At 37.6% G+C, this 23,501-nt stretch overlaps 1 protein-coding gene across 3 annotated transcripts in view; it reads left to right on the top strand.

Annotated features, from left to right (window-relative positions):
- Positions 1 to 23,113, top strand: part of LOC138335490 (uncharacterized) — a 45,624-nt gene extending 22,511 nt beyond the window's left edge. Inside the window, exons 2-12 of one of the 3 annotated variants that reach the window (XM_069284601.1) lie at positions 133 to 328; positions 3,136 to 3,221; positions 5,075 to 7,077; positions 7,451 to 7,534; positions 9,629 to 9,721; positions 9,987 to 10,128; positions 11,454 to 11,583; positions 12,319 to 12,431; positions 12,897 to 12,992; positions 14,000 to 14,025; positions 22,749 to 23,113. In XM_069284601.1, the coding sequence (XP_069140702.1) occupies positions 133 to 328; positions 3,136 to 3,221; positions 5,075 to 7,077; positions 7,451 to 7,534; positions 9,629 to 9,721; positions 9,987 to 10,128; positions 11,454 to 11,583; positions 12,319 to 12,431; positions 12,897 to 12,992; positions 14,000 to 14,025; positions 22,749 to 23,063 (3,284 nt within the window). In that variant the 3' untranslated portion in view covers positions 23,064 to 23,113. Of the gene's footprint in view, positions 1 to 132; positions 329 to 3,135; positions 3,222 to 5,074; positions 7,078 to 7,450; positions 7,535 to 9,628; positions 9,722 to 9,986; positions 10,129 to 11,453; positions 11,584 to 12,318; positions 12,432 to 12,896; positions 12,993 to 13,999; positions 14,026 to 15,786; positions 18,160 to 22,748 lie in introns of those variants that run through there. The other 2 variants (XM_069284603.1, XM_069284602.1) reach the window with 2 other exon arrangements.
- Positions 23,114 to 23,501: the final 388 nt, after the last annotated feature.

Here is a 23,501-nt window from a genome sequence, read left to right on the forward strand (position 1 = left end):
ACGATATACTTTCTGTAACCAACAGTACATAGATGTATATATACTGGAAATGTATTCAAATGCTAAAATTCTATATTTGTTTTTCTAAAATGACTAAGAATAATAAATGGAATTGGTTTTTTTGGTGTACAGTGCAAGTCACGTCGGCTACAATTTTGAGAGCGAGATTTGACTCCAATGGCGTTACTGGATGGGTAAACTTCTCCCAGTCGGCAGCCGGGGCGGACACTGTAGTCAACCAAGATGCTACATTTGGCTCCACGTGGGAATTCCGGGAACTTCCTGTGCGTCTGGATGTAGCCGATCGATGTAATCAACTGGGGGCAAGGTAAGATATTCCGAATCAGCTGGGGCCAAGGTAAGGTATCCCGAATTATTTTGTCTTGAAATTTGAAAATGAATCTTGGCTTCGCACCACAAACATTGGTGAGCGCAGCCCAGCGGACGGAATTGGTACTAAGGAACGACGGCGTTACTTAACTTAAGAGGAACATATTTATTGTTGTGTCATCATTTTGAAGGTGAAAACTGTCAGTTTTCGACATCTGTTACATTGTTTTTGTTGGTGATATTGTAAATATTTAATTCCTTACAATCAATTTGAATACATTTTAGGATGGAATGAGGGTGGAGGTTATTAATACATTGTTTCTTTGTCACCTTTGTCACCACCATAGATGTTGGGCACATTTATGCTGTATCTCGATTAATGGGCAAGGACCATTCGCCCAGTGGAGTTTCTATGTGTGTCAAATTCATTTTTGTTTTGGCCTCGTGATCCATCTGATTTTCCAATTAAGGATCCTATCAATTAAGTTCAGGGGCACTATAATACTGCTATTGCTTTACTTAAAGTTTGCCTTTGGCCTTATCAATGCTTTTCTAGGGTTCACCGAATTGCCCCAACAGGTATCTGCAGTCTCGGAGTGGATGTCCATCGACGACTCACTGCTTGTTCATGTGGACAAAATAGCCGTTTCTCAGAGGACCATGTTAGTCCTCCAAGTCCTACTTCTCTGGGGTCTCTTTTTTGTCCAAGATACAGTGGAGATAGTGCGTTCCTGTCAGGACTTTTCGGAGCTTTTTCTGGGCAACCGTTTCCGTACAGACCTCAGATTAATCATTACTCATCCGGACAAATTCGAGAAGGTATCCCAGCTTCTTGGTATTCTGGTCCGATTGAAACTTATTCAGGTACGCCGACTCCACTGTTTCATTGAATACCTAGCGGATTTAGTGCCTGTTGGTCGTTTCCACTTTCGGCCTCTCCAACTGGTATCTGTTATCATTTTGGATCCCCTCTACACGACAGTGCGTATGTCACCTGTATATCCAAAGACAGTGAAGGAATCGGTTTAGTGGTGAGTGTCAGGACTCAATTCATGGCCGGAGTTCCTCTGTCTTCATCCTACAGCCACCCTCTATACCGACGCCTCATCAACAGGGCGCGGGGGTATACCTGTGAGGGCAGACTCTATCGGTGGAATGGTCCAGTACACAGAGGTTTCAACATATCAATGTGCTAGATATGAGGCCAACATGGGGATTCAGATCCTTTCTACATAGTCAGGTGATTTGCCTACTACAGATAATCCTAAAGTGGTGCTAAAGTGGTGGAGACCGAGTTGGGGTTGGACACGGTCCGATCTTCTCTGTGCTTTAGCAATACAATTCCTGTTAGTATGTCAGGAGTTTTGCTGTTCATGTCCGCCAAGCATCTTCCAAGAACCTTCTTGAAGATACCATGTCACGGTCCCAGCGTCCTATCCTGAAGGAATGGTCTCCAAAGATCTCGTTTTTGTGGACATGTACCTTGCATAAGACAGACCACATGTAGACATATTTGTGACACCTTTCGTCTTCCAGTGTATATGTCTTCTGCTCCAGACGAATCCGCACAAGTTGCGGAAGCCATGTCTCAGGACTGGTCGGGTATTCTAGCTTATGGCTACCCTCCCATATCTCAGCACTGGTCGAGTCTTCTAGCTTATGGCTTCCCTCCCACATCTCAGGACTGGTCGGGTCTTCTAGCTTATGGCTTCCCTCCCATATCTCAGGATTGGTCGGGTCTTCTAGCTTATGACTTCCCTCCAATATCTCAGCACTGGTCGGGTCTTCTAGCTTATGGCTTCCCTCCCACATCTCAGGACTGGTCGGGTCTTCTAGCCTATGGCTTCCCTACCATATCTCAGCACTGGTTGGGTCTTGTAGCTTATGCCTTCCCTCGCTTCAGTTTGATCGGTCCAGTGCTTTCCGAACTCAATGCAATGAACCTCTTCTCGTATTGGCGTGGAATTGTATTCTGCCTCGGCCCCTATTTCGTTGATTTCGGAATTTTTCCTGCATATCTTTAAGGATCGGACCCTATCTCCGGGTAATATTTGATGTTACATGTCTGCCATTGCCAGTTGTGCGGCTTATTTGTAAAACTATGCAGCTGTTTCTTTTCGCATGGAACCGACTTCCTTTAAATTTACAACCAAGTGCCACATTTTTATCCTGCAGACCCAAAATATATTCCTTCAATCTCTCCAAAAATTAGCCTTTAATAATTGTCAGATTACCTTGTGTGTCTGGTACGTGCCCTTCGGTTCTACCTGGACAGAACAGATGGGGGACCTCAATCCCGACTGTTTCAGTTCTCCCAAGAAATGTATCTCTGATATTTCGTATATCGGCAGCTACTACCTCACGATGGATTTGTCTGACCATCAAGGCTGCTTACGATTGGTGTCTTCGTCGACATGCTTCAGTGATATAGTACAATGAAAAAGAGGACACAACATGAATATACCACAGTCTCTCAAAACACACACCTCGCACTTCACGCACGCAAGACACCACATACACGGGAGGCCGTCCTTACATGACCTTAGCTGTTATCATAAACCAAACAAAACCAGTTTAACGTTTTCAGATCGAATTTTATCCTTGTTCTCTATCCTTACCTGCTGAGGGAACCTATTCAGTGGTTTGCCTTCCTCTAGGTCCTTCATCAGAAAACTCTCATACACTTATGACGTAACAAGCAATACCTATCCGCAAGGGTAGATAACTCTGTAATAAGAACTTGACGCCGTAGAGAAAATTGAATGGGTGATTTTGTCTTTTATAACGTTTATTTTATTTATTCAGGTATACTAGTCTTGGAGGAGCGGTGTCAAGTGGAGTTGGACCGACGATACCAGCGGCAAACCTTCAAAATCTGAACACCTTATATGGTCAGTATCAACCTAGTTCTATCGTAGTTACAGGGACCCGAAACATCGTTCTAGTTCATATAGGGATTGGATTGCGTTTTTATGTTAACCATGTTTGTATGGAACAATTCCTCTAAGAATATATTCTATGGGGCGCGTTAGCGCCACATATTGAATACATTCTGAGAGGAATTGCCCCATACAAGCATGGTTAACATAAAAACGAAATCCAATCCCTATATTTACACTCACACGACTTTTTATTTATATTTTATGCAATAAAATCGTCATTTGAAAGTGACGTAATTATTCAATAAAAGTCGGTCAAAAGTGGGAGGAGCTTACTCAATTGAACAGCGAATGATGACGCTTCACGTAAGGTAGAATTATTCATCCGCGACGACAAAAAAGTTCAATATTTTAGTGTAAAATAAACATGACAAACAAAGTAAATTTCGGAGATAATTTTATTTAATCAGATCAGAACTTTAAATATATATGTATATTCAACTTTGCTAAAAGTTAATATATAGCGTAATAACATTTAAAGAATTTGTACACGGCCACATGTGTGAACTAGGTGACCGTTATTGTGCAGCGAGGCGAAGCTGACGCACGCTTACACACTTGATTTTACCGAAGTTGTCAAAACATCGATTTTCAAGTAGCTCAATGTGTTTGAGATGTCGTCTGACTTCACGATATAATCAATCCTTAGGAGCCATGTGATTATATAATCTACTCTTAGATCCATCGCCATCGATAGATGAAACAAATTCACTTGTGTTCGATGGATACAATGTATTTGTGGTGACGCGTAACTGTCAACACTTGGATTATTAGCGGTGCATATAATACACATGATTAAATTCTCAAAGAACAAAGACAAAAGGATATGTTTATAACTGACCTCTATCAGAGGGTCTCACGCCCGTCCACCCCAAAGACTCGATCGTAGGACGAACATAGGCCCAGAGGTAATGTTTACATTTGACACCCATCATTTTTAACAAAAATGAAAGCACGTCGCCCCGGTCGGGATATTTTTCCGTGTCTTTATACAATTGTTAAAATAAATTTTTTTTGAATCATATGTGAATATTAAACATGTATATATTGTTCACATTTTTCCAAAATTGTATGAAAAACAACAATATACACGTAATGTTACGTCAAAATGTAAACAAAGCCATGTGATTCTTTAAAAAAAAAGTAGTCCTTTTACGTTGCATAGAACATTTTCATACGCAAGTTCAACGTTCAATGTTACCATGCAGTTATGGTAAACAAAATCGGCTAGTATTTGCGTATAGTGACCAAGCCTAGCAAGTGTAAATATATATATTTGGACCTAGCCTAGTGTCCATAAATCATTTTCAGACGTTTTACAGAGTCAAGATAAAATAATCGCTTAAATCATACCATAATATGCTAATTATTTATACATGGTCCATATCAATGCCTCTGTGATCGAGAGAGCAATAAGTTTTCCGATTGGACTAGACTAACTTGTATACACTAAAATGCAAAATTAGGCAAAAATCCGGAACATAAGTAAATTCTGATAAACCATTCTTAATAGTGATATTTAGTTTCCCTTTTAATCACATATTTGGAGTCACACTTTGACCTTGAGATGCACTTCCAACGAAGTAGTATTTAACTTTAAACTTTGACGAATCCCATTTTAAAACAATTATTATTTTACACTTGCTAAGCTTATTTTCAGATTAAAGAGTCTCTACTAGTATTCTTAAGTCATGGTGACGGTAATCGGATCGATGCCAAGGTCACTGTTACTATCTAAAAATATATAATGGAACCTATCGGGACTTCAGGACTTGTAATACCTAGTATGTTTGTTCATGTTGTAGGCCGGTCCCTAGTTTTTATGGATACACAGACTCCTCCAAACCTCGCATGTGCTACAATAGAAGCAGACGACACGGTTACCATGACGGCACAATTCAAAGATACCATTGGTGGAGAGGTTGTTTTCCGTCAGCCGTCCAATGATTATACTGCCCCTGTTTCCATATACACGGACCTGTATCACGTGAAGGACACATCCGGCGCTAGTGATGTAACAAGAAAATGGACCATTTATAATAAAGAAATTCAAGACAGTGACAGTGTAGCGAGTTGGTGTCAAAACCTTGGAAGTGTGTTTAACCCTACGTCATCAGCCGGGAACGGATGTTCAACGGCAGCCAACCAGAACTGCAAAGCGGGAGATTTAACCGGAAAGCACAATGCTGTAATGGTAACTGTGAACAAAGGCAGTGGGACAACGCTATATCTGGACATGGCACTGAGTATTGGAACAATGAATTCGGTAGAAGGCAAAACTCTTGTATTGGAAACTACAGGGTCAAATCCTGTGGCTTGCGCTAAAATCGTCAAATACACTCCACGTGTTGCGAAGGTTACTTTAAGCAGGGATGACATCAGAGGGACTTTATCATTTTCCCAGAAGTCCCCTTACGACTGGACGGAAGTCACTGTTACTCTGACTGGCTTGGCTGCTATGGCGGGCGGCTATCATATACATAATTACCCCGTTCCTCTTAAAATGACCAGTGGTCAACAGGTATGTGGTAATGAATATGTAAGCGGTCATTTTAACCCGTTTGGTGTGAGCGGGTCACTTCCGGCAGCAGGGACGGGCACCAGCGACCAGTATGAGGTCGGCGATCTAAGTAACAAATACGGAATGCTGAATGGACTTACGGACTTAAACATTGCACGGATCGACTCTAATTTACCCTTATTTGGTGTTAACAGTGTGATAGGACGGTCAGTAGTCATTCACAAGCAGATGGGAGGATCACGTTGGGTCTGTGCTACCATTGAACCGGAAGCCAATGTCATACAAGCGGTGGCAACCTTTAAGTATCCGGTTATCGGCTACATTTTTCTGCGTCAGGCTGACACGAATGGACCGCTGTCTGAAACCCAAATTTACATGGAGCTTGACTACGGTAACTCCGCCACGCCTTCTGCAACATCAAATCATAATTGGCATATCCATGTAGATCGCATAAACGAAGCGTTCGGATTGAACGTGTCCCAAAGATGTTCTTCCGTTGGCGGTCATTATAATCCATATGCAGTGGACTTGGGAGGGAATTACGCCACAGAATGTAACCCCAGTAATCCTCTTCGATGCGAAGTTGGTGATTTATCTGGGAAACATGGGAAACTAAATGTTCGGACACCGACAGGTGGGAAAACCAGGATGTTCTCTACGGACGTCGATTTGCCTCTTTCTGGACCAAACAGTGTACTGGGTCGCTCTATAGTAATCCACGCTGCCGATTCTGGAGGTGCTCGGCTGGCATGCGCAAACCTTTATAACACTCCGGCCAGAGTGACAAAAATAGTTAACTGGTCCAAAAGTACATACACCGGCACAACTGTATTTAGTTCTAAAACTCCTGGCTTTTTGAGTGGTCCTACTTCCGTAACTGTTAACCTAATGGGACTTGATGGCATGGCGAGCGGTTACCATGTCCACAGTTATCCGGTTCCGCCCACTGCTTCCTGTTCCGCTTCCGCTGTCGGTGGGCATTATAACCCACTCGGAATAGCCGGATCGCCCACGGACAAGACGGACGATATGTACGAGATCGGAGACCTGAGCGGAAAATATAACAGTATGTTGGACGGCAAGACCAGCGTGATGTGGATTGGTGTCGATACCAATTTACCCGTTAGAGGGAGCCATAGTGTCGTAGGACGTTCAGTTGTTATTCATTACACTAATGGAACCAGATGGAAGTGCGGCAATATCGTAGAGGATACCGCTACTTCCGGTGGCATAATGTACACAGCTAAAGCAAAATTTAAAGGAGAAGTAGTCGGTCATATCTATTTGGTAAGTTTTACACAACAATTTCAATCAATTTTCTTGTTTACATTATTATCGATAAGATATTAGTAACAGTTTGGTTTTTTTCGCGGAAAAGGTTAAGATTATCAAGTCGCAAGTCAGCACAATATATCTCCCAGAGTGCATTGCGATCCCTGATTAAGGGATCGCAATGATCCATGGGAGAGATTTTTAGGCGGTGTTCATTCGTTGTTTTTCCTGATGAAGTATTTCAAAGTCATTAAAAGATGTTGTTTACTTTCATAAATGGAATATTGAAGTAAAAACTTCTATACAATGTAGTAATTTTCCCAATTTTTGATAAAATTTGTGAAAAAAGATTGCTTTGTAACGCTTACTTTTCGTTGCTATGTTACAGACCCAGTACAAGTACCCGGATGGAGGACTTAGCGATACAGGAATACTCATCGATCTAAAATACAAAGCAGACCCCACACTGGTGGTAAGTGTTACGTATTAATTGTAAACGTACCTAATTTAGCGGTAATAATATTTTAGTGTTTTTTTTTCTGTGCCTCAAATTTTGCGCTTAAATTAATTGTGCTGATTGTAATTTTCTGTCTTTACAACGACAGTTTTTTTCTACAAGTGTGCGAATTCATCGCTACGCAAACTTATTCTAAAATAAATTTTACGCTAAATCACGCAAATTTTTTTTAATTATTTTTCTTGATGTTTCCGCCAGTCTCATTGTTGCTACCCCACATGACCTCCTATAAAAACAATGATGAATTACGTCCTCGGTCGATAATTTTTCATTGGTTAATAAAAACATGCATTGACTTCATCAGAATGCCATAATTGTATATTACCGTTCCTTGGCCTATTAACCAATGACTTTGCTCATACTGGTATTTGTGATACTCGGGTGTACTAGTAAGTAGGCCATCCTTTGTTGGAAATAGCAGATAGCCTTTATGGTAGAAATGTGCCTGATTTCATTGACTTTCTTTTTGTTAACTTAAACTGCAGCAGGTAGTATTTTTATTAAGCTAGATGGCAGTTATTTTGAAAAGTAGAGCGAGGTCAAAATATTGATCTTCAGTTTGAAACAGGATAGCACTCTTTCTTACACCGTTTAATGTTCTTATAGAAAGATACCTCCAGTGATTTTATAATTCTCTATACGTCCGCCCCGAGATTTTTACTGATGATTAATTCAGAGGAATATTGTAATGCATATTGTTGCTTCTATTTTAATATTCCTTTTTTAAATTTATTGTAAACATTTATCTATTTATTTTATGTGCTTACCTCATTTCAAGACAAGGCGCTTTTAAAAGTCCAATATTATGTTAGTAGGAGAAAACCTAAATGAAAGTACATGCATTACTAAAGTTGTGAGATGAATACTTATAACTATTTCAATACCATTCTATTTTCGATTGATCAATACCGTTTTTAAATCGTATATCCTTTATTTTTGTACCTTTTAATACATGCTGGGGTTAGGTTGGTGCGTACTATTTGTGAAACGAAGACGCAAATAAAAGACATGTATTACCAAGCAAACTGATGTTAGATCGAAAAGCGACTGTAAAATGTAATATTATTTAAGTTTAGGATCTGTCTCTTTTCTACGTGGATGCTCTATACAAACGCATTATGTGTGCGTCGTAAATCTCCCACAATATATGCTTGTAATCCGGGATATAGTTAAATGCGTTTAAATCTTTCTCTGACTGTCGAATATATTTCAATACCACATGTTACATACAGAGGCTCGTGTCTAGTCAAATCGTTCTTTAATAGCGGGACATTAAATGGTTATTTCTCATTCTCAATAGTGTGTACTCCTGTTTATCTCTTATTGATTACCGTGTGACGTCCTCGGTGGAATATGAATGTGTTTGTGAATTTAAAATTTTGAAGCAAGGCCGTTTAGTGCATGTTTTAGTTACATTTGTGTGCATTTGGTGTTATCCTTTGTACCGTTATGTCTATAAAAAATAGTTAAGTAGTGGTGAACAATTTAAAAATCGTCTAACTTTATTGTTTTGCACATTGATACACTCTTGTACTTTAAGTCATTAGGACTGTCATGAGACGCTGTCGGTTCTCTTTTATCTCGGTGCTCAGGTGCTAGACATTTTTAAACCATAAGCGCAGTATGGCAAGCAGAGTGTAAATGTTGTACTTTTTGTCGATTCCGTCTATGCATATTACAGAGTAATCTTCCTTGTGACGTCTTTACTTTGTGAGCACACATCATTACGTCGTCACTGTTATTTAATTGAACTTGATAAACAATAAATAAAGTATCATTATTTTCACTCTGGTTAGAAACCAGCTGACAAGACATGGATTTCATATCGGTAAGACGCGAGGGCTTAAGAAAACTGTGAGAGACAAGCATGATCTAGGGATTCAAATATTTCTCTATATTATGCTCGAGATGAAGAAATAATATCTTGGGAGAGCAAATAGACGATGCTATGGGGCATCATTGCTGGTGGTTAATTACAAACAAGCGGGCAATGTAATCACAACAAAATCAGTTGTATATTATATTAATTTTGTCTTTCTTTATTTTTAGACCAGAGGTCATAACTGGCACGTGCACGAGAAGCCAATGACAGGGACGTGTAACAGTGCAGGTCCACACTACAACCCTTTCATGGTTGACCTGGTATGTAATCAAGGATGATAACTATCGTTGATTGGATGTTCCAATCGGGAACCTTCGGCACTTTCCGTAAACGTATTTTCTCGTTTACAAAAAGTGCAGAAGTTACCCGATTATATAGTCAATTAGTTCATCTGCTTTTAAAATCGGAACACATCAGATGAAACACTTTGGTTCCTATTTTTTTTACTAGTTCCGAAAGATTTTTTTTAAATTAAGGTTTATCTTAACTATCGCCTATGTTGATTAAAATTATTTACATCTTCAGACGAATTACTCTGAATGTTCCCCAATTAACCCTCTACGCTGCGAGGCGGGTGACCTTTCGGCGAAAACAGCACCGTACGATATCGGAAATGGACCACGATTTTATACGGATGTCAACCTAAACATAATCGACGACTTTGGAGGTAAGTAACATTAACCCAGCAGCATTCTACATTGAAACACCGCATATATATCACATTCAACGTTGGCATAACAAAGTAGGTGTTTTGCCTCCAAAATTTGAGTTCTACAAAGTTATTGTTCTCAATGGATAGATTTCATCCTCGATACTCCAGGGGTTCCGATCACTTACGATCTCTACACCCCTGGACTATCTCATAGTGAAATTGAAGGCAGCTCAGCGGAAAACATTTGACCAATCACAGGCCAGCAAAGATTTCCTTTGAAGACTACAGAGAGGGCGACGCCTCACATCAATACCACACAGTCAACCACAGTGTACCGTTATACGGCTCTTTTGATGCACATCAAATGACTGGATTACCTGTTTTGTTCTGTTGCCTCCAATTTTTAATATGAGATAATCCAGGGGTGTAGAGATCGTAAGTGATCGGAACCCCTGGAGATTTTTACTTTCGAGGATGGATAGATTGTAGCGTTGGTCATTTTACTGTAAACATTTTTTCCGCGGCGATTGAATTTCGCGTTTTCATACCTAGCGACTTTTCCGCGGTGATTTAATTTCGCGTTTTCATACCTAGCGACTTTTCCGCGGTGATTTAATTTCGCGTTTTTATACCTAGCGATTTTTCATTGGCGTTTTAATTTTGCGTTTTCATATCTAGCGACTTTTCTGTGTCGATTTAATTTCGCGTTTTCATATCTAGCGACTTTTCCGCGGCGATTTAGATTTAATTTCGCTTTTTCATACCTTGCGACTTTTCCGCGGTGATTTAGATTTAATTTCGCGTTTTCATACGTAGCTACTTTCCTGCGGTGATTTAATGTCGCGTTTTCGTACCTAGCTACTTTTCCGCGTCGATTTAATTTTGCTAAACCTGTGTATCATATGCATTTTCATGTCAATTAATTTTCGTGAATTTTAATCGTCTGCGACAATAAGTTAATTTGCAGACCATCGAATTGTACCATGCCGTGTACTAGACATATCGCATAGGGGCTTGACGGGCTCAATCTTTTGGGTACTATATAACCTGTTTTTATGCCGTAAATCTTGTGGCTGTTGAGTCAGTATAGGTAGTATCCTTTATATGGAGGTTCAATCTTTATTTAAGTTATATAATAGTATTTATCCTGCAACCAGCAATGGTCTGTCGGAATACACCTACCACGTATAATTTTACTATATTGGGCTTTGACGGAAAATAAATGTATTTTAAAGTTTTGTACGTGCGCAGATTCGACGACCTGCTACTGGTGTATACGTTTTTATACTAAAAGCTGTAAAGAATAAATGATTATAACTTAATTGTTATGTTGTCTACAGTGGTCGGGCGATCCATAGTCGTGCACCAGTCCAATAATGGTGGTCCCAGATTCGTGTGTGCTGATATAATGCCGGAAACCAGTTACAGCGAGAGGATGAGTTTCAACTCTCCCACTGCCATTGTCGATAAGTAAGTATCGCCATATAGGGGAAATAAATATCGTCATGTTGGGTAGATAGGTATCGTCATGTAGGGGAGATAAGTATCGTCATGTAGGGGAGATAAGTATCGTCATGTAGGGGAGATAAGTATCGTCATGTAGGGGAGATAAATATCGCCATGTAAGGGACATAAATATTGTCGTGTAGGGGAGATTAGTATCGTCATGTAGGGGACATAAGTATCGTCATGTAGGGGAGATAAGTATCGTCATGTAGGGGACATAAGTATCGTCATGTAGGGGAGATAAATATCGCCATGTAAGGGAGATAAATATTGTCGTGTAGGGTGATTAATATTATCATGTAAGGGAGATAAATATCGTCATGTAGGGGAGATAAATATCGCTATGTAAGGGGGATAAATGTCGTCATGTAAGGGAGATAAATGTCGCCATGTAAGGGAGATAAATATCGCCATGTAAGGGAGATAAATATCGTCGTGTATGGGAAATAATTACCGTCATATATGGGAGACAACTAAGCAATTACAAGACGTGCCCAACTTTACAAAATGTATGTCGAAAAAATAGATTTTCATGGGATAACACCATCGTCATTAATTTATTTTCCGCAAAACAATCGTAGTTCTTCATATACAATACCTGTATCACATTTGAACATTTACAATCGTATACAAATAGAGAATGATCAGTGAGGACAGAGAATATCATGATAATCATAATCTTTTTGTAAATATTAATAGGACGTCGATGGTTTCAACGATAGCGGTCGCCCTTCATACACGGCCATATAACATAGCTGTTATGCAGATGTCAGACGGGCCCGGATGTGTGGAAGTCGACGTCATGTTTACAGGTAGCGCCACCTATAATCATCCGGGATAGTATGTTACAAGTTTGGTTGTTTTGTAACTTTATAAACGCTATTATGACTATCATCGCGAGAAAAAAATGAAGACAGATGCTAAAATATCCTAAATATAGACAAGCCTCCTTTAAAAACCACTAATGTCACAGAAAAAAACTTGTCCTCATAGCCAGATGATATTGTATACAAATGCCAAATTGTGTTGTGGATGATCTGTTGGAATACAGAGATGTTGTCTTATTAAGCAGTTAGTCGTTATACAAAGGTAGTCGTTAAAGACAAGTTTACAGTAAAACCTGTCAGACATTACGTTTAGCAATATCATGCTTTATGCAAGAGAGTGGTTAAAAGTATGGCTGTTAATATTGAATATGTTTTGTGAAGAAAATTGGAAACTAAATTGTTTTAAATATTAAACATGGCCAAGTGATGTTAATGTTGTGTTGCACTCAGGGTCAAAGGCTGAAGTGATGCGGGCGGACTTACATTCAATGGTGATGCAGGGGGATTCAAAATTGGGCATGTATGCACCAACCGTCTGTGGAGCAGGTAAATTTCTTTTATGACCTCTCGAGTGCGAATATCTTATTACTCGTTACGGTGAATGACCTTTATTGATAGGTCAAGGTCAAGGTTAGAGTGGTATGCCCCAGATACAGATCAAATGAAAATAATACCAGACATTTTATGGAAATTTTATGAACTAATCCTTAGTAACGCAAACTTTAAAATTTATGGAGGCGTTGGAAGTTATTTCACAGGTGTTTTTTTCTTTCAAAGTTTTCTAAAAATAATGGTATAACGTGTCAAATTTCAAAAATGTGCAGACCTAGTCTTTTGTTCCTCCTCTATTTGAAATGATATGGGTCGTTGAAACCAAGTGCATTTGTATTTTTTCAAGGTTTTAGGATTAAATTCCCATCTTGTCGTCAGACTAACGTACACATACGTATAAAAAGTATGATGATATGATAAAATATATACATGTATATTGTGTTTTTATTCATTATGTACCTGTTCCTATGAAATGGGTCAGTGACTAGGCATTTCTCGGTGTCCTGTTTGAGACATAAATTTGCCTGGCCTACAAAGTTGACAAGAATGTGGCGGGTACATTAGAATAAAAAAATACGTCAAAGGGTAATAAAACCTGAAAGAGATATCTAAAAACAAATATATAGATCATTTCAAGAGTAATCGTTATCATTTTGAGTCTGACAATGATATCTCTAAAAATAAATTTGTAGATGAAATTCAAAAGAGTAATCCTTATCATTTTGAATCTGATAATTATCTCTAAAAATAAAATTTTATGGATTATTTTAAGAGTAATCGTAATTATGGTGAACCTGATAATGATTATTAAATGAAAATAAGATATGTAGATTATTTCAAATCATTAAATGTCATGCGATATGATAGAATTCATTTGTTTTATATGTCATGCTTTTCCTTTAATGGTATTTGGGATTTTTGCTGCATGTTGCCATCTTGTGGTCAATCTGTGGTCATTTTATGGTCATTTTGTGGTCATCTAAAGCATGTTACTTTTACAGCCAAAACCTACATAAAGCCAACAGGAGTAAGTTGTGTATAGGTCCATGAATTTATACATTTGATTGTGTGTTTCATTGTGTCTAGACAATAGTTACAGGCGCTCAATCGGAAACCTTCGGTACTTTCCGTAAACGAAACATTCGATTATGAAAAGCATCACCGAAGTTTCCAAAATGACAGGTGCTCTGACATAAAACTATGCCCAACCCATTTTAACGTCGAAATGTAGGTTCGTGTAGCTATGCAATAAAAGATATCTTGAATATTTGTTCATTTCATATGAGATTTTATGAAGTGAACACTTATTTTTAAAAGAGCCTACATTTATCGCGAGACGGCCGCCAATACTAAACCTTAAGAGAAAACTTATACAAAGAATGAAAATATTATCTTCGTAGATATTCACTAAAACACTTGTCAGATGAGTTGACTGCTTGTCATTTGAGCGCCTGTAGTCCATTGACAAAGACACCTTAAACATATCGAGTGTACAGGTATAAGGGATGGCTGCTTCTCTGAATGGTGTTGTATGTCATTGTTGGCGCGGAAAGTTCCTGTAAGCCAACTTATATTCGCGAGCGATTCATTTTCGCATATTAAGTAGGCGACTATAAATCGAGAAAATTACTCACCGCAAAAATCATTCAAACATATATAGAAGCATTAGAATCACGTGACTCTTAAAGTTATAAATGCCATAACTGGGCGATTTTTTTTTTTGATTTTTTCTTCAGTAATTTATTGAATACCGTAAGGTTTGATGAATTAATAATTAGCTGTGAAAATCGTTCAAGGGCATATACAAGTGTACTGTATGATGCCTTTTAATTACAACAAAATTCGTTTTGCACTTAGTAATAATACTGTAAAATGTGAAAAAAAATGTAGACCACAACTTTTGGCTATATGTACTTATTTCACTGCATTGTGGACGTGAATATTTATCTATTTGTCTATGCGAAATTATAACCTATGTATTGTAAGTATTATAATTCTCAAAATGTTAGTAACGTTTGGTGGCGAATAAGATATTAAAAGCTAGCTTTCCAATATTCGTCAATACAAAATTTACGGAACATGTAATATCAATCTAGGAAGTTAATTCCGAATTTGCATATTACAGAGTTATCTGCACTTGCGGGTAGGTATTGATTGCGACGTCATATGTTTGGGAGCGTAACGTCATACGTTTCGGAGAAAACGACGTGAATTGCGCTCACAAAATAATGACGTAACAATCGATACCTACCGGCAAGGGAGCTAACTCTATAATATGCAAAGACGGAATAGCAGTGAAAAAGTCGTTAGGGGTAAGAAAAATTAAATGAAGTTACCGCGAAAAATTTACGTTGGTTTACACTAGGCCTATTTACATTTTACCGATCGCGTTTTGCTTAGGAACAGGTGGCTGGCATGTGGGTATGCTTTCAATATTATCTTCAATCGGGAACCTTCGGTATTTTCCGTAAACGAGAAAATACGGAAAGTGCCGAAGGTTCCCGATTGATTTCTTGTTACTAAATCACCCCTGTAAGTGATCTATTTTACGCTATCTTTTCGTAATGCAGCCATGCATCATAAAAAATGATGTCTATAAAGACTACATTTTTACACAAAAGTTAATGGAGCGGTAATTTTGCTCACACAATAACAGGCGGAGCTGCAGAACGAAGAGTAGGTCAAGGTGACGAAAGCTTTCTGAGCTATGCACTGGTTAATGGAGCTTGCGTGATCACCATGAACTTTTATGCTTGCACTGAATTAACACCTGTTGTTTCGTTTTCAGCTGGATTTTCTGTTTCGTTGGTGGCAGTTCTTCTTTCCTTAATTGTCCAGCGCCTGATGTCCTGGGTTTAGGAGTTCATCTGCCTACAAACAATTTAAAACAAAAATTACGACATTGAAGAGTTCCTTATTGCGGCGTCCTTCAGTGTTACATCAATATGTGGGTCATTCATACGAACGTTTGAGACATTATAGCAACGACCAAATATAGGGAACTCATTTTTATCAACGACTCGGTCCCGTCTTTATTTAGACATATCGTTTACCATATTATCTTCCACGTGACCATGACGTTTATAGAACATTATTTCTGTTGGATCATTTTCATAGCAGAATTGTATATAAACTTTAAATTATTTTGAATTGAAAGTAGTTATAGAGAAAAATATCAGCATTTACAATACATTTGTATTATTGAAGACCTTAGTAGAGGCGATCTGGTAATGTTTCAGTTATGTATTTGTAAGGACATAATTATAAGAGGAATGTGTGATGACGACTTGAAGATTTAGTGAATTGGATGTTACGTACAAAAAGTGATTCGATCATCGGTCAAACACAAGTCCCTTTGTAAATCGTACATAATGTAAGGGAACTGAAGGTGCATATCAATTATAACTCTTACCGAAATTCATAAACATACGTACGGTAGAAATATCATTATAAAAGGGCTATATTACGTTTTTTCGCATGAGGACGGGGATAGATTTGGACTAGGTTCGCGCTCAGAATTTATGACAAACAACAAAGCATTATGTTATGAAGCATTTTAGTTCAAAATAGAAACTTTAAATCTTACGAACATTCCGACTCTTAAAACATTAATTATGAATTGTGTGTATCTATGTAAAAGAATGCGTTTCCCGTATAGACTTTCAACAGATGTATTTTATGGCCATTTTAATACGTCATGAATACCATTTAAATTCACGTTAAGAGTTGTTGCTATGACGATAGGACTGTTGGGCGTCGGTATTTGTATAAAAGGCAGATGTGCATGACTCTAACTTCCCTTCAGTTCCGTACTCTCCGTCAGATGGCGCTTTGCAAGGGAGGTAACTGAGGTGGCAACCAGTCTATCTATAAGACACCTCTACTTGCCGTATCACATACACATCATTCACAGTCTTTTGACTCCATAGACATACAGACACCTATATATACATATATGTATGACTGTATTGCACATGTATTATACAGACGTGTATGTATACCTATATAGAGTCAAGAGCCTGTGCATCACTTCCCAATATATCAAACCCAGGTATTACAATACTTCGTATAACTTTGATTTCGCGATCATTTATTTCCGCGTGTCAGCCTTTATAAGAGATACACGCACCTTATTTGATAATCCATATATTATATAAATCATGCAAATGTCTGACGCTATATAGAGCACAGGGACTCGGCACGAATTTCCAACCAACGGTCAATACACACACTTATATATATATATATATATTGATCGTTTGTTGGAAATTCTTGCAAAGTCCCTGTGATCTAGAGTGCGACGCAAATTGACTATAGTTGTGACATTTTGTATAGATGTGATAGTAAAATATTTGTTTCGCCTCGAGAATGAATTAAATTAACAGAACCGAGAAAACTAGGTTATTTTCAATAAGCTGTATCGTGGCCAAAATGGTAAAAACAGACATCAGGAGGATTGTAAAATCACACATAATTCAACAGTTTCTAGGAATAGTCCCAACGCCTCGTTTAAATAGTCTATTGACTAGTTAGTATGGCGGCATGAACATATCATGAATTGTAAACTTTGTCTAGCTGTCATATTCGGTCTTTGCATATTACAGAGTTAGCTCCCTTGCGGGTAGGTAGTAAGTATCGATTGTTACGTCATTGTTTTATGAGCGCAATATACGTCGATTTCTACGAAAAGTATGACGTTACACTCGCAAACACATGACGTCACAATCAATACATACGCCGCAAGTGCATATAACTCTGTAATATGCAAATTCGGAATAGCATAAGTTTTATCGCTGAATTTTCAGCCCATTCATTACATTTATATTCAGTCAACATAAGGCCACGGTTCCTTTAGGAAAGCGTCATACCGATGCATATCTAATTCGTGTGATATGACGCATATCAGCCATGCGCATCATCATCTTATTCTCTGATCTATTACAGTTATTTCCCTTTGTTTCACTGCGTCGTGCTGAGTGAAATGAAGGGAAGTAACTCTTGATATAAGGGAATTAACTCCATTTCCCCATCTTTTGAACAGCTGGTGTATTCAAATCAACATAACACACATTGTATTCTCATAATTATTATACGAAACCCAAAACGCAAGAGAAAGACTTTAATAATATTGTAAATTGTAGATGATAAGTACCAAGATCTTAATATAAGTACCAAGATCTTAATATTTTGTTTATAATGTTTTCCTTAATTTTGAGAAATGAATGCTATTTCACATTTCTTGAACATTGCCTAATTTCGGAGGGAAAGCGCCTCCGAGAGCATATATTATGTACTACAGACAAAATCAAATATTTTGAAATCAAATAATGAACAAGCCATATGATATTATTCAAAGATTAAATAGAAAGCTAAGACGAGCTCTAATAACTGTATGTTACATATAAATCTTACCCAGTGGATACTCAGTATAAATAGTCGGATTTTCGCCCCAATTACTGTAAACCAACTTATTTTCGCGGAGATTTAATTTTGCGATTTCCTAACGCCCGCGAAATTTAATAGCTCGTGAAAATAAATTACAGTGAAACACGGATAAGTCGAAGTCGGCGGGACCAGGCAAAATATTCGACTTATTCGATGGTTCGACTCCTCCGTATAGTTTGCAGTATCCGACCATCTCTGATCTGATATTTTCTTTGTACTTTAAAGTTTTTCTCCTTAAAATGTAAAGTGTTTAAAAGAATAATCCTTTTGTCGTTTGATGTTTAGTTATTCGTGGTTTTCCGTGTCTTCGAATGTTACTGAGTTATCTGCTCTTGCGGGTAGCTGTTGGTTGCATTAAGTTTATTGCTTGTGTTAAAATAAACGTTTCTCAAATGTGATATTCTCCTCACAAATACGTGACGTCAAAATCAAGCGCAGATAACTCTGTAATATGCAAAGACAGAATGCACAAATCGATACGCAAATCGATATATGTACTTATATATATAAATAGCGAACAAGACATTCATAATAGTTTGTAATAATTTGGTAACCTTGATATCCGCATGTACATATAATTAATATAATTCAAAAATCTGTATCTAATAGAAATCAAAATTTATTGTGATATTTCTGAAAATTGTTATTGTATTTCAATGATATTCATTGTAATTTAACCAAACGAGTGAATTGAAAATTCTTTAAGCTAATATTTGGAAATTTATAGAATGACTATACGTATATTGTATATCAATTCAGTTGTACTTTTGTGTTGTACTAGAATCTTACTTCCTATGGATAGAATATATATGTATACATTTCGTTGAAATTGATAGTTTACAATTTTTGTTGCCAATAAATGATTTTGTACCAAGACAAAATTATCGTTGTGTATTGAAAGTATGCTTGAAACTGATAATCATGTAATGTAATTGCTAATTAGTGTAACTTTTCGGTAACAAAGGCGCTCATCATAAACAGATTGTGAATGCAATATGTAAAACCACAAAACATCAGAAATATTTCAGGTTAGTAACAAATAGTTGAACAATACCAATCAATCGCGTAAAATTTATAACAAGAGGCCCATGGGCCTTAACGGTCACCTGAATTCAAATACTGAATGAAACAAAGACATATAAACACTATATATTGGCCCATCAGGCCATTGAAGTCAGTCAGTGATTTTATAAATTTGACTTTTAATCGATGAAGAGTATTTGGTTCCATCAAGTCTGAATTCAGAAGAAAGATTTTTTGAAATGTTATCCATTTTGACCCCTTTTGAACCCGCCCCACAATATATGAAGAGTATCTGGTTCCATGAAATCTGTAAATTCAGACGAAAATTTAAAAAAATTTCACCATTTTGACCCCTTTTGGCACCTGGGGGTCGGCCAAGACCAATATGGATATGGTATTAAAAGGCTATTTCAGGCTAATAATTCTAACCCAGTTTGACTAATTTCCTATAAGTAATCAAATAATGTTCATAAATGTGTTTTTCCTTTATAAACTAACGTAAACTTGACCCCCTCCCCAGGGGGAAACACGAGACTCCAGGGTCATATAATTCACAATATTTGAAAAGGCCTTGTGACCTTTCCATCTATGAAGAGTATTTGATTCTATCAGTTCCAGAATTTCAGAAGAAGATTTTTGAAGTTTTAGCCTATTTGACCCATTTTGGCCCCGCCCCTACGGCCCCTGGGGTTAGTCATGGAAAATTTGTTAATAGGATTCAATGGTCATCTCATAGGGATAATTATGACAACTTTTGACTAATTTCCTATCATAAATGACCAAATAATGCTCAAAAATGTGTTTTTCCTATATAAACTATAGTAAACTTAACCCCCTCCACAGAGAGAAACCTGAGACCCCAGGGTCATACAATATACAATTTTTGTAATGGGCCTTGAGACCTTTCTATCTATGAAGAGTATTTGATTCTATACCACATTTGCGAGTGGAGAAGAGGATTTTTGTAATTTTTGCCAATTTTACCCCTTTTGGCCCCTCTTACATCCCCCTGGGGGTGAGGGTATTATATTTCACAATTTTGATTGGCCTTATGCCTTATAAGGTTTGTGCAAAATTTCATTGAAATTGGAGGAGAACACGACGCACGACGACGGACAAAAGCCGATTAGAATAGGTCACTTGACACTTCGTCTCAGGCACAGGTTTACAACGCGCAAAAAATAAATACTAAAAATACATTTTTGCGCATCGTAAACCTGTGTCTCAGGTGACCTAATAACTCACATTTACAAGCGACAAGGGGGATAATTCTTGATTTAAACAGAGAACAACGAGTTTTGATGAAAGAGGAAGTAAAACATCATTTTAGAAAAGCATCGGACAAAGTTGTTTAATACTTTTAAAAACATAAATTCGCGAGTGTTTATTTTACTTTCACGATTTACATATATAAATTCATCCGCTTACTTAGTTTCATATGTACACAACTTATGGCTCATGTTGACGGCATGTTCGCGGTAAAATAACCTTATTTTGCGTGATTTCCGTAAATATCCCCTCACGTAAATTGTCGCGTTTTCAGTATTGAAAGGAATTGTTTTTCTTTTGAAAATAGAATTATTTTTATATCTCACCTTTTCTTACATTGCCTTCAATTCTTGTTTGAACCAATGCAGCCTTCTTTGCTTTTTTTTCCTCATGATATCTTCGAATTAGCATGCAAACGCTTTCAAATCTTCCCTACAAAACTGTTCAATGTTCCATTTGGTTGAGTCCTCATAAAATACACTGTTTATCTGCGTAGCTTTAAAAGCTGGATGAAGTGGACATGCATCATGTGCCATCGCCAGTTTCAAAACCCAGCTGAGGACGATTTGTGTCAGTTTTGTTGAAACGAGTTTGATATCGGTATGATGACAGCACTCCATCTAACAGTAGTAACCTCTTTTTGCGAAGATGACATCGGGTAGCTTTTTCGTCATGGCAAACTTCCTATGCTTCTTTCTGCCTTATACGTCATGTAACGTTATGTAGGATGTCTTGGAAAGGAAAAAAAAGATTCATCAGACTTATTATTTCTTTTTGTCGATAAAGCTAGGCGGGGATTATTTTTTATTAGTTAAGCAGACGACATAAATTACGTCACGATGTTGTATAGTCTGTTTCTATAAAGTACTAGTACACGTGGAAAATTAGTGTTGCTTCTAAAGTAATAAATATCAAGAAAATTGGACACGTGCTATGATACATGTATATGTATAATCAAAGATAAATAATTATGAAATATGGTCAACATTGACGAACTATGAGGTAAGAATGAGTTAGGTATACATTTATGGAAAATCCACGCTTCACATGTGTCGTATGTCAAACAATAAAACACACGCTTCACTTGCATGCACCGTATACCAAACACTAGCATATAGCCGTATACTTATTATATATCATAATTTATTACAAATCTTTCACGTGCGGAAAAACCCATCAATAGGCCTATAACATTTATCCAGTACTACTGTCACATATACATTTATGTAATTAATTATACATTATGTACACTACGGCAACTCTTATCTTATATTTATATATATACATGTATATGTAAATATTGTGTCGAAAAATATTGTATGCCCTATCTCTGATATATAAGATGAGATTTCATTTTGATGATATGCCCATACCTCTCTTCTCTGGTATGTAAGGGTTGTGTGTTCTACCCTCATCTTTGACATGTAAGTTTTGAATGATCTGTCCTTAATCATGATTTATGCCCTCATCATTCATCCCTGATTTGTAATGGCTGTACATTATGAACTGTCCTCATCTTCGGTAAGTACGTATTGTGTATGTTATGCCCTCATATCCCATATGTAAGCATAGAGTAATCAACCCTCATTCCATCCTCAATATTCCAGGGGTTCCGATCACTTACAATCTCTACACCCCTGGACTATATCAAAGTAAAACTGGAGGCAATAGAATAGAACAGGTAATTTAGTCATTTGATGTACATCAATAGAGTCGTATAACGGTACACTGTGGTTGACTGTGTGGCTTTGATGTTAGGCGTCGCTCTCTCTGTAGTTTTCAAAGGAAATCCTTACTAGCCTGTGATTGGTCAAATGTTTTCTGCTGAGCTGCCTTCAATTTCACTATGAGATAGTCCAGGGGTGTAGAGATCGTAAGTGATCGGAACTCCTGGATGCCGTTCGGTTATTGAAGCGTAACGTAGAGTATCGTAGTGGGAGCGGAATAAAACATCTAATTTTAATTAGATTGTGAACATATTAACAGATTATGCCTCATTTCTTCATTTTGCAGACAAATCCTCGTGCTAATACTGCTGGCAGAAACCGGAACCAGAACACACGGGCATTTTTGTACAAAAAACTGTTAGAAAGAGCAAGAAGGAAACGCATATCATCTCAGGTGGCGGCCATTGTTTCAAAGTACGCCCGATTGTTCAGGCTCCGCCAAAGTGTTGCGCAAAGGAAACTGCACTTGTTGACCTATAAAGGTCACGTGTGTTTCGGGAGTCGGGGATATCGTGTATGTTGTAGAAAATCGCGTGTCCAAATTAGTGATTCACCCATTGTTTGTCAGACACTTCAATCAAGGGGATATCAACGTAATTAACAGTTCAATTAATTATCCATTAAATTGATTAAAATATTTAATGAAATTTATTATTCTTACCTTTTGGGTTTTTTTCAGATGTACGTAAGCACGATTATAAGTGAATTCTTAAAACGACGTTTTCGAGATACTAAAATGACTTTTGTAAATTACCGTCAATTATTCCGACGTTTCGCTGTTACGTAACAGTGGTGTTGACGTCATAATCTCCGGAAAGTGGGACAAATAGAGATTGAACAATGTTTTGATTGCGTTAAAGGTGGTATGAACGCAATGGGATACAGACATATTCAATGTAGCGCATTAGCGTTCGAGACGAAAGACGGAGAAAAAAGTGGTTTTGTTGTTTTACTTTTAAAGAGGAACACAGAAATGGTTTTGAAATTAAACATCGAAAACTAATGCTGCTAGTAATTTGGTCTCTTTCACTATTGATAT

The sequence above is a fragment of the Argopecten irradians genome, chromosome 11 (genome assembly GCF_041381155.1).
Source record: "Argopecten irradians isolate NY chromosome 11, Ai_NY, whole genome shotgun sequence".
NCBI lineage: Eukaryota > Metazoa > Mollusca > Bivalvia > Pectinida > Pectinidae > Argopecten > Argopecten irradians.